This window comes from Pocillopora verrucosa, chromosome 11 (genome assembly GCF_036669915.1).
Source record: "Pocillopora verrucosa isolate sample1 chromosome 11, ASM3666991v2, whole genome shotgun sequence".
Taxonomy (NCBI): domain Eukaryota; kingdom Metazoa; phylum Cnidaria; class Anthozoa; order Scleractinia; family Pocilloporidae; genus Pocillopora; species Pocillopora verrucosa.
The window spans coordinates 4,599,203-4,611,691 of record NC_089322.1 but is presented as its reverse complement, the minus strand read 5'-3'; the positions used below and the strand labels follow the sequence as shown (position 1 = coordinate 4,611,691).

At 37.3% G+C, this 12,489-nt stretch overlaps 1 protein-coding gene and 1 long non-coding RNA gene across 2 annotated transcripts; both read right to left on the bottom strand.

Moving 5' to 3' along the window:
* Positions 1-1,723: 1,723 nt before the first annotated feature.
* On the bottom strand, positions 1,724-3,987 carry LOC136277002 (uncharacterized). The gene is made up of 4 exons (XR_010715715.1): positions 3,922-3,987; positions 3,484-3,749; positions 2,725-2,758; positions 1,724-2,139 (listed from the first exon to the last, which is right to left on the bottom strand). It is a non-coding gene; the product is annotated as an uncharacterized lncRNA (long non-coding RNA).
* A 4,850-nt stretch (positions 3,988-8,837) lies between these two features.
* On the bottom strand, positions 8,838-12,272 carry LOC136276988 (uncharacterized). Its single transcript, XM_066158533.1, has 4 exons — positions 12,260-12,272; positions 11,830-12,155; positions 11,088-11,121; positions 8,838-10,442 (listed from the first exon to the last, which is right to left on the bottom strand). Exons 1-4 carry the CDS (start codon positions 12,261-12,263, stop codon positions 9,748-9,750), a joined length of 1,059 nt encoding a protein of 352 aa, XP_066014630.1. The 5' UTR covers positions 12,264-12,272; the 3' UTR covers positions 8,838-9,747.
* Between the last annotated feature and the right edge of the window lie 217 nt (positions 12,273-12,489).

Sequence of the window (12,489 nt, the reverse complement as noted above, 5' to 3'; positions counted from 1 at the left end):
AATTCAGAGGCATTAGGGAGGTCATTTATGTATAGAATGAACAATAGAGGGCCTAAACTCGAACCTTGAGGCACACCACACTTGATGGTTTGCACTGGAGAGCAGGCTTGATTGAATTGGGCAAATTGCTGGCGGCAAGAAAAGTAGCTTTTAAACCACTGCAGAGCCGCGTCACGCATATAATAGTGCTCCGATTTGGCAAACAAGATTTGATGGTCGAGAGTGTCAAATACTTTGGAAAGATCTAGGAAAACACCCACCGTTGTTTCGTGTTGGTCGATTGCAGAAGCTATTTTATTTACCAAATGAATTAGTGCGTACGATGTTGAGTGATTTTTCCGAAATCCAAACTGACAGCGGTAAAGTATATCGTTTTTTTTTCAGCAAATTCTACTGAGCGAATGCATATGACTTTTTCGAAAAATTTGGAAAAATTAGACAACATAGAAATATGTCTGTAGTTTACAAAAAAGTTTGGATACTCTGCTTTGAAGATGGGAATAATTGTGGCGATTTTAAGTTTGTCCGGGAAAATGCCCTTAGCAGAGATAGATTAATAATATCTGCCAATGGAGCAGAAATAAGGTGAAATGAATACTTAGTGACATGCATTGGGATACTGTCATAGCCAGGAGCCTTCTCTGAAGCGAACATGCCACAAATGCTTTCCAGTTCACTAGCTGTGGTGGGCTTTAAGTTAATGGAAGGATGGTTATTATCACCAAGATAAGAACGAAAAGAAGGATTCACACTGGGTATAGATTTAGTTAAGTTGGAACCAATGTTTGTTTTTTTTCATACCCTTTGTAAAGCCCGAAATGATTACCAAATCCTATTAGGCAGGGCAAACTCTATTAGGTCATATGAAGAGGTGCTCCCTACCCCTCCCCCATCAAGCCTAAAGCTGTCGTTAGGGCAAACTCTATTAGGTCAAATGTAGAGGTGCTCCTTACCCCTCCCCCATCAAGTCTACAGCTGTTTAGTAATCTGAGGTTTACATCGCAAACTGTAGTTCTAAACATGTTTAATGAAGTCATTGTGTAATAGATATCCTGTGCAGATTAACATCAGTTTTAACGTCTAGAGTGTTAACTGTCCTGTCTTTCAGAAAACTAAATATTGTTTTGCGTTACACGTTTTTTATTGCGTTACCAATTGGCGCATGTTCTCTATAGAGTGTTCCGCAAAGTAGGAGATCTCGTTCGTGCTCATCTCATAGGAGCGAATCAAGCGTGAACCTTTAGCTTCTAAAATCTGATCCGAAATTCTTCTTTCCAGTCCAACTTGTTTTCAGTGAAAAAGTATTGCTAGGAGTTAAGAGTTCTATCAGAATAACACCATCTAGCTGATACGTTGATTGATTTTCGTCATTTGTTTGCCAGGTAATGTAACGATTTTCCTGGTAATGAAATCAAGTTTTAAGAATTTAATCACCTCTTAAAGTATTTGTGTGCAAGAGTTTGTTATTATGTCTTTGCTACTCGGCTCGAATAAAAATGTTGCCATGTGGATCAGGAACATTTTTCTTTTGGTTGGGCTTATTTGTTCCCAGAGGATCATGGGTAGGCCAATGCTTTCCTGTGTAACCGTCAAAATAGTAATAAAAGCTACGCGAGTGCTCACTCACATAGAACAGCGGTCCATACCCATTTTGGAATGTTGAAAATTTGGAAGGGACAGTACAGTTGACATCACCTTCCTGCCAATCAACCAAGCTGCCATTTCCCGGATGACACACCAGCCAGTTGTTTATGTTGCTCTTAATGAGCACCTGTCTGCCGAGTTGTTTCCAGAGTGAGAAGTTAATGGCGTTGTAGTCTGTTTCATTTAATGGAGGAGTGATGGAGATAGGAACATCCACTTCAGATCTCACCGGCCAATTTGGCCTCGGAATGATCGCATTCGATTTATTGTTAAAATGACTATAATTAGTAAAGGAATAGCTCCATACTAGCGTTCAGCCTCCTCCATCAGTCTCCATATCACAGTAAGCCTTGAAAGCGTTGACCCGAGATCCACCAAAAGGAACAATCCAATAGACACCAGAGTTTGAAGTAGGATTCTTCCTGAGGAGGGTCTGGCACGAGTGACCTACTACTGAATGCTGGCTTGAACCTGAGTGCGAAGGAATGGTTTGACCTATTGGATCACAAAGTTTTGACAGGTTTTTGTAATGATTAAAACTGGTTTTGTAAAGATTTCTGTATTGAAGACCAGTTCTCTGTTCCCAATTCATCATCTACTTCTTATTCCCTCACCTGCTCATCGATCTGACCATTCAACAATAATTCAAGCAAGTATTACTCTGTTTTAAAATTTTTGATGTTTGCCAACTTTATTACGAAATCACAATTTTGATATCACGATCACAGTCTTTCAAAACCATGCAATGTCCAACTTCAGAGTTTTTGCGTTATGTTTTTCTGCGGGTTTACAGCTAAGAAACTGCTATCAATTGTTCATTTATCATGTGACCCCTATAAATGACTGGCATCTAATTTTAATTACAAAATCACCCCTGAATCAGAATCACGAAATAAAGGAAATGATCAACGAACGAAGCTCTTGATCGATAAACAAATTGTTTGTCAGTACCTTAGGAAATGTATAGAGACCAGTATGCCTGTAGAATATGCATACTAACGATAGGCTGAATGGAGTTAAATATAACAGTTTAAATATGTCTCTTAGTTACCAATATCAACACTAATCTTCCGCTCTCACCTTGGGTTAAAGCGGTTATTCCTTGGAGGTCAACCTGCATTGGAGTCAAACAATACATATCAGTTAAAACCCATACCTCGTGCATGTATGCGTACAAAGTTCTTGAAGGCTCATTGGGTAGTAATAGTGTGCTCTCAGTTGTTGGTGGCTTCAGCTTATAACTGAACAATTTATGTGCTTTGGATGATAAGCTTTATTATGAAATGAACTTCTGGTAATTGGTCTTGTCATCTCCATTTTTTAACTAGAGGAGGTAATTTTCGAAAGAAGCGGTGGTGTTAAGTCGGTGGGGTTTATAACAAGATAATTTGATTTATCAACTGATAATGTAAATTGGCCAACATTTCTGAAGCTGAAGGAGGGCCATGGCTCGAGACGTCAGCTCTAAAATCTCTTGAAGGCGGCCAATTAACATTATCAACTCAGCTGATTAAACCAAAATACTTTCTTTAATGCGTATCTCCATTGATTATGCTGCTATTTAAGAATATTTATTCGTTTTAATACTTTCCATTTTTAATTACTTCGGCGCGCTATGAATTAAACGCTCTGGTCTTTTTCTTAATTTTTTTGACTGAAATTAAATTTGGTAGAGTTTTTGTCTCTTGAAACGATGGAAACAGTAATCATTTTTGCTGTGAAAAGTCTTCCCTCTGATGGGAAAGATCGAGCAACGGTTTTCTGGGTCGTGACAATGCTAAAATGAACGCAAGTTGTCATCCGAAAACTATAACATGTGAAAAAATCAACGTGAAATACCTTTTTTAAATAGAAAGAGCCATCCCGCTCTAAAAGCCGCCCAGTTTCTGAATTTGTTTGCACTTCGTCGCGAAGAAAATAACAAAGTCCGGCGTTTTCCAGAAAGTTTACACTTCTGCAAGAGGCTTGCCTCATACACAAAACAGAACAGGAAAGCAAAGAACCCGTTCCCGACCACAAAAGGCTTTCTTCTCCAAAGCTGAAAAATTTATTTTCTTTGATTTGAAAGAAAACACCATTTTCGGCTCCTTCAGCTGTCTTTGCCGCTAAGAACAAGACGAATGCAAATCGGTACTCGATTTGAAGTAACATCTGTCAAGAGAATCTTGAGACAAAATGTATAGTTAGTAAACGTGTAAAACATATGAATTACCTGCCTATAGACAAAATAGTCAAACAAGACAGAAAGATCAGAAAGCAACAGAAATTTTAACCCACCCTTTTCTGTTGATGGAAAAACACCGCACGACACACAGGAACCTTTGTGAAAAGATCTCTATCGTTAATATAAATTATAAATTTAATGATTCCGTGATCTTCGCGTGATAGTCAATTTTTCTATTTGGATATAGTAAAACAGCTTTGACATTTTGTTTTCTTAACAACACGTTTCCAATTACCCCACAACTCTATTTTGACATTTTAAATGAAATGCACAAGTCCTGCAGGTTTATAATGCAATTATCATGACTTCTAGGTAAACAGAATATGGAAATACCGGAAGGCTGATAAAAGTTCTTTTATGTAACAGTGAAGAAATAAAAAATTTGAAATGCAAAGTTAAAAAAAGAAAAAAAAGGAAATTGGTAAGAGACAAAATTGAAACTGAACATGAATACACAGTCTTTTGTATGAAACACCTGGCAAAGTGGAGTTACTTTCCTGAATGGAAATGAACAAAGTAAGGCTTGCATAATTCAGCGAGAGAATTGGATCAATTACAAGTTTGATGATGATGCATATTGTTGGCTACCGTTATAAAACGTACTAAAAGGGCAGGCTAAATGTACAGGTACCAAATAGTGCCGAGAATTTGCTAGAAAAGTGAAAGGATCCCTCCCTGTGATTTTTAATGATTTCTATTTTGCTTTTCGTTCGCTTTTTTTTCTTGATGTCTATTGTTTGTTTTTGCTTTTATTCGTTCGTTTTTACTTAATAAAGTAGAAACAATAACATCGCAAAAATTTATAAAAATTAGATATACAGTCCGAAAAACAAGGATTTTCCCTCAGGGAACAAGTAGCAAGTATATTGATTAAATAGTAACGTTTTGTCAGAATATTCGCGGAGGAGAGTCAAGTGGTAATTTTGTGATACGAGAAAAAACCTCAGGTTCGTCAATGAATGATTTGAACATGATAAAACGAGAATCTGTAGTGACCTGACTTAAAGATCGCGATCAACCCCTATAACGAAAAGGTTCACGTTATTGACAAGACAAGCCAACGTTTTATTCACATTAAATTTAATCAAATTGAAATAGTTATTAATCTGACAGTGTTTTCAAGAGAATGTACCATCTTGGTATTGTTGATTTATTAAAATATCATCAGGGGTTGGGAATTCTCTGTGTCTTTACCAGCTTTTTTAGCAAGAAAAACTAATCAAGTAATATGAATTTGTTTCACTTGAATTTTCCTTATGACTGTTTTGTATACCCTTCCCTGGGTAAATGTGCTATAAGAAATATACGGATAACGGGAACAGGTGCTCATCAGTTCTCAGACGCAATGATTTTAAGAATTCAATCACCTCTGAAAGATATACGTGTGGTTTTTTTACTATGTCTCGCATAAAAATGTTACCATGTGGAAAGTTACCACTCTTCTTTTGGTTTGGCTATGTTCTTCCCAGAGGATCATGGGTAGACCAATGCTTCCCTGTGTAACCGTCAAAATAGTAATAAAAGCTATGCGAGCGCTCAGTCAAATAGGACAGTGGTACGATTTTTTTGGTGCAGTGAAAACTCGGAGAAGATCACCAAGTGACTAAGGACATATATATATATATATATATATATATATATAGGGCAGACATAGATATCCACCAGATAAATCTCTATCCGGTGGATAGCGCAATTTTTTGTTTTTGTTGACATTTATGCGTTGAATAGTGTATATATGGGAAAGTGTTGTCAAAAAAGCACCAATAATAAATCGGTACCTTTTTAATTAACGAGCTGAAGATATATGACGATTTTTTTCTCTAACAAAAGAACGATCATAGCCACGAGTTTCCGCTTCCTTTTTCATGTGTTTCTGGTCTCTTAGTAAAACGTAACAACGACGAAATGATCTTCTACAGTTTCCGACAGTATCATCTACCTTTTGAACAACAACAAGGCCCCGAAGACCAGCCTTATGTTTACTGGCATACGCTTTTACAGACTTTTTTCACATTTCCATTGAGCTGTATCAGACAATTATTAGACTCAAAACATTTCCTCTCTATGAACTTTGTCTGATCAATGATACTATACCAATAAGGGGTCCTAGAGTCGTTCGAAACTATTCTAAGTAGCTGTATACGTTCCGACTTTTCGTGTCGTATTTTGACGGCGAACGAAACTTCGAAGGAGGAGGTGGAAAAGGGTGACACTAAAACCGGGTAGAGATGGTGAACTAAGAAAATGTAAAAGATTCAAGTTTATCTCAGTGCATCAAGACTTATCAATAAGAATTTGTGGCTTTCACCTTGGGGTGAGTTGGTTCTTTCTGGGAGTTCGACCTGTATTGGAGTTAAACAATGCATACTATAAAGATTAATAAATGTGCTCATATTTATCGGTGGCCTGCACCTCCAAGGGAACATTTTATGTACCTTTGGATACAAAACTTGATGTTACAACATACTTCTGTTTGTCAATATTCGCCGTTGAGAACAAAGACCAATGCAAATCGGTACTCGACTTGAAATAACATATGTCGAGAGAATCTCACGACAAATGTTTTTCTTTAGTAAACGTGTGAAACATATAAATTGCCTTGTCGAGAAAATTGTAAAACAATCCAGAAAGGGAATTTTAACTCGCTCTTTTCTTTTAATGGCAAAACACCGCGCGACACACAGAAACCTTTGTGAATAAATCTGCACCATCGGTATATATTAGTTCAAATTTTCTGATTCCGTGCACGTGATCTTCGTCTGAAAGTCTATTTTCCTATTTAAGTAGAGAAATACAGCTTTGAAATTTTGTTTTCTTTACAATACGTTTCCAATTACTCCACAACCTTTTTTTGACTTTAAACTGAAAAACAAAAGCCCAGCAGGTTGATAATGCAATTATCATGACTTCTATAAATAAACAGCATTTGGGAAGAACATCCAAAAGGCTTCAACGGAAAAATAAATGACGAAAAAAATTAGTGGAAGACGAATTAAAACTGAACATCTAACAGCAGTAAAGTTGTTTGAAACACCTAGCAAGGAAACTTAAATGTTTTGACTACAAATGAAAATGTAAATGTTTAAAAATGTGTGTCCTAGAGCAAAATTATTGTTACCAACCGGCCTCACAAACGCATTTGAGATGAAACAAAATAATAACGTGGATGCCGAAGTAGATATTTCAGTCTGAATATTTTTAAAAGTAATATGTATTGAACGTTTTAAAGAAAAAATGTTTACAAAACACTAAATTTGAATTGCGAGTCATCAGCCGGCTTGAACTTCAAAGTGATATTTAACTTTTTATTTATACCATTTATTTCATATACTAATGCATCGTTAATATTTTCAAGGTCGGTTTTAATTCGTCTTCCACTAATTTTTTACGTTATTCATTTTTCCGTTGAAGCCTTTTGGATATTCTTCCCAAATGCTGTTTATTTATAGAAGTCGTGATAATTGCATTATCGAACAATGTTTCCATGCGGATGAACAACATTCTTCTTTTGATTAGGCCTATCGCTTCCACTAGGATCATGGGTAGGCCAATGATTTCCTGTAAAACCATCAAAGTAATAGGAAGTGCTCCCCCAGAGTGTACTCAGGTAGAACAGCGGTCCATAGGCTCGGTTCGGCGAAAACTTAGAAGGCGCAAAAGAAAATGATATGCTTGAGTCAATCACGAGTTTAATTATCTTACAGTTGACGTCACCTTCCTGCCAATCAACCAAGCTGCCATTTCCCGGATGACACACCAGCCAGTTGTTTACGTTGCTCTTGATGAGAACCTGTCTGCCGAGTTGTTTCCAGAGTGAGAAGTTTATGGCGTTGTAGTCTGTTTCATTTGATGGAGGAGTTGTGGAGATAGGAACATCCACTTCGGGTCTCACCGGCCAATTTGGCCTCGGAGTGATTGCATTTGATTTGCTCGTAAAATGACTATAATTAGTGAAGGAATAGCTCCACACTAGTGTCCAGCCTCCTCCATCAGTTTCCATGTCACAGTAAGCCTTGAAAGCGTTGGCCTGGGATCCACCATCAGGATCAATCCAATAAACACCAGAGATCAAAGAAGGATATTTACTGAGGAGAGTCTGACACGAGTGTCCTGCTGGATGCTGGGTTGAACCAGAGTGCAAGGGAATGCTTTGACCTACAGGGTAACAGATGTTTCGGAAAGACGATAACAACATGTTTGGTGATCAGAAGTAAGATCTGCAAGAAAGGAAATCAAAATATGATAACATAAGGAAGAACAGTCAAAGTAGGAGGACCCTGTTGGATTATTGCTTAACATATTGCAAAACTTTGAAGAGAAGTGACTCACAAATTTTAAAGCCATCATCGATGGGAAAATTAACATTGGGAGCAGATCTTTACTCCTCATGATTTTATCGAGTTTTGTTTGTCAAACAAAAATAAACGTAATGCATTCGAGTACAACCTAAAAGGACTTTATGTTCTGTTTTATTTGTTTACTTATCATTCTTATCATTCTCTCGGGGATCGGAGAAAGTATGGGTGTGCGAGTTTTTGGGAAAAAAGATTGAGTGTTCAGAAGTTCAGAACGCGTGGTTCAAAACCTTGAAATAAAGATCAGCTTTAATTTGCCTTTTTTTATCGAATGAATCTAAGAAAACAATCATAAAAGGCAAAAACACCTGTAATAATATCCTGAAATCTAACGAGAATTGATTTGATCAGGTGGCTGTACTCAATTGCCAAAAAAACTCAAAGTGGTTTTGGAAAGCTTCTGAAATATATCAATTACGGTTTATTAATGCAGAATAAGTCATAGCAAACACTATGGTCTTAACATGTAATACAAGTTGTTTTTATTAGCATTTCGAAGGTAGTTAGCCTAAAAGGCAAACTAAGTTTCCACGCAGTACACCATTTTGAAACTCCGTTACATGTTTTTACTATTACTTAATGCTCATTACTCAACCCCTTTACTCCTGGCCTTTCTATGTAAATAAAAAAAAAACTGCGGCGACAATTATATCCAGAAATCTAACGAGAATTTATTTGGTCAGGTGGCTGTACTCAATTGCCAAAAAACCTCAGAGTGGTTTTGCAAAGCTCCTGAAATATATCAATTACGGTTTATAAATGCAGAATAAGTAATAGTAAACACTATGGTCTTAACATAAGTAAAAGTAAAAGTTGTTTTTATTAGAATTTCGAAGGTAGTAAGCGTAAAAAGGAAAACTCACTTTCCACGCAGCACACCATTTTCAAACTCCGTTATATGTTTTTACTATTAATTAATGCTCATTACCCAACCCCCAAGAAAAAAAAACCCGTGACGACAATTATTTAATGTGGTCATCGATCCAGGCTTCCTTAAGTGAATCTTATTTACTCATTTTATTCTAAGAATTGCTCTAGCTGATTGCAACTATCTGGTTTAGTGGTTGGCACGAGTTTTGTAAACATCAGCGGTAAAAGTCATTATTAAAAACACTGAGAGCTTAAATTTTGTCGTACAACAACAAAGAAGAAGCTAGCACCTAATCAAGTCAAAGTTTCGCGAAGTGATTTGAATTCTCTAAAATTCCGTTGGAAAGTAAAATTCTGAAAGATAATCCCCCAATCTCTCATGATGAGTGTAACTGGTGCTTTGCCTGTTGTCATCTTACGAGAGTGAAACAAGCTTGAACCTTCAGCCTCCAAGATCTGATCCGAAATTCTCTCTCTAATGGGGTTTTCTCAGTAATTGCGATAGAAGAATTTAGAGTTTTAGCAGTTTCATGCCTTCAAGGTCCTACAGATGATTCTCGTCACACGTTTTCAAGGTAATGTAATGATTTTATGCAGATAAGTTAACCAACTCAAGAAGATACGTTTGTAAAGGTTTGTCATTGTCTGTCTTTGCTACTCGGCTCGAATAAAAATGTTACCGTGTGGATCAAGAACATTTTTCTTTTGGTTGGGCCCATTTCTTCCGCAAGGATCATGGGTAGGCCAATATTTGCCCGTGTAACCATTAAAATAATAAAAGTTGCTGTTCCAGCGCCCACTCGAATGGAACATTGGTCCATGGTCGATATTTGGTGAAAACTTGGAAGGCGCCGAAGCTGATTCTCCAGGGTCAGCCACGTATTTTGTGATAGTACAGTTGACGTCACCTTTCTGCCAATCAACCAGGCTGCCAGTTACCGGTTGACACAACAGCCAGTTGTTTATGTTGCTCTTGATGAGGAACTGTCTACCGAGTTTTTTCCAGAGTGAGAAGTTCATGGCGTTGTAGTCTGTTTCATTTAATGGAGAAATTGTAGAGATAGGAACATTCACTTCATTTTTGGCCGGCCAATTTGGCCTCGGAGTGATTGCATTTGAATCATCGTTAAAATGAGTGTAGTTAGTAAAAGAATAGCTCCATACTAATGTCCAGCCCCCTGCATTTGTATCCATGTCACAGTAAGCTTTGAAAGCGTTGGCCTGGGAGCCACCATCAGGATCGATCCAATAAACACCCGTGGACGTAGCGGGAGACTGTTTGAGGAGAGTCTGGCATGAGGTTACTGCTGAGTGGTGGTTAGAAACAGGGGGTGGAGAAGTGTTTTGCTCTATAGTCATAAAGTAAAAAATGAAAGTGAGTCTACTGAAGTATCCTCTATGTGTACTAAAACCCTGTAAGGGAAAATAGAGCTGGCGACCTAAATGTAGTTACGAGCATCAAACAAGACTGAACCAATTTTATGTTACTGAGCAATTTAAAAGGATCTAAACTTAAACACCGGCCCAACGTTTCCTGACATGCGTTCTAACTTGGATTTATCTTTCCTTTTTTTTTTACAATTCCGTTGAGCTGTCTCAGACAATTAGGATTCAGACTCAATCATTTCCTCACTATGAACCTTGTAAATAAATGATTTTATTGGTGAACGTACAACCACTAAGACATTCGAAACCATTCTACGTAGCTGTATAAATGTCCCGATTTTTTGGTGTTTTATTTTAATGACAATCGAAATTAAGGAAAAAGTATTCAATGCAAAAAAAAATTAAAATTGGTAGCAATAGGCCAGGAAGGATAATGGAAGAGAGGTAGAAGATGGAAGACACCAAAACGTGGTAGAAATAAAGAAATTGAAAATTATAAAAGTTGAAGTTTGTCTTGATGCATCTAGATTTATCCAATAGCTATGGCTGGTAATTTACATTAACGCTCGGGTTACTGATCTTAATAATACTGAAGTCATAATTCTCACCTTGAGGTAAATCGGTTCTTTCTGGAAGGTTGATCTGAATTGGAGTTAAACAAGAAATTTATAGTTAGTATCCGCACCTCGTGTTATGCGCATATGTACGAAATTGTTGAAGAATCACCGGGCGACTGTGGTCTTATTTCAGTTATTGGTGGCTTCTGCTTATAATTGAACGTTTCATAAAGTTTTAAATTATGGTCTTGATGGTAAGACAAGCTTCTGTGGGTCTTGTCGTCTTAACCTTTCCTATAAGGTCTCATCTCAATTCATTCACGTTCCTCCACAAATGTCCTCTCATGTTTCAGCTTTTTTCCTGCTAAAGCGCAAATTACTTTAAACGCCCGATCAAGTCTCTTACGTAGATCTCAAAAGCTTAATCAAAACGTTTGCGGAGTTTTTGTTTCGTGAAATGATCGTAGCAGTTATCTTTATCGCTTTAAAAAACGTTGTTTATTTTCACAAATTTTCAATCATCATAAACATTTTACAAGTTCGGATTGGAGGTGAAATCCTTAGCAAACTATGCTGGCTGGTCTTATGAATAGATCGGGCGTTGACGGAATTTGACGGCTTTTATATTTTTAATGCGGATGCAACAGACGAAACAAAAATTTGTCCTTTCATTTTAACCGGGAAATTCTAGTTTTGTCTACTTGTGCGGAAGGCCCTTAAACTTGTTCGTGAGAAGGTGTACATTATCGGAAGGTGTCACCAAAAAACATGGTATGTCATCAATGCCAAATACCTTTGTTAGATAGAAAGAGCCATCTCGCTGTAAAAGTCGCCCAGTGGCTGAACTTGTTTGCATTTCGCCGCCAAGAAGGTAACAAAGTCCTGTGTGTTCCAGAAAGTTTGCACTTCCGCACGAAGCTTGTCTCGCACACAAAACCGAACAGGAAAGCAAATAATCAGTTTTTCCAGACCAAAAGAGGTTTTCTTCTCTGTAGCTGAAAAAAGTGTTTTCTTTGATTTGAAAGAAAACGCCATTTTCGGCTCCTTCAGTTGTCTTTGCCGCCGAGAACAAGACGACTGCAAACAGGTACTCGACTTGCAGGAACATCTGTGGAGAATCTTTGGACAAACTTATGATTAGTAAATATATGGAACATATAAATTACTTGCCTATAGACAAAATAGTCTGACAAGACAGAAAAGGAGAGAAATTTTTAACCCACCCATTGATTTTAATTGAAAACACCGCTCGACACGCTCAAACCTTTGTGAATAAGTTTGCACCGTTAGTACCAATTGTAAATTTATTCATTCCGTGATCTTCATCTGAAAGTCTATTTTTCTATTTAAGTATAATAAGACAGCTTTGACCTATTGTTTTCTTAGCAATACGTTTCCAATTACCCCACAACTCTGTTTTCACATTTAAATGAAAACACAAGTCCTGCAGGTT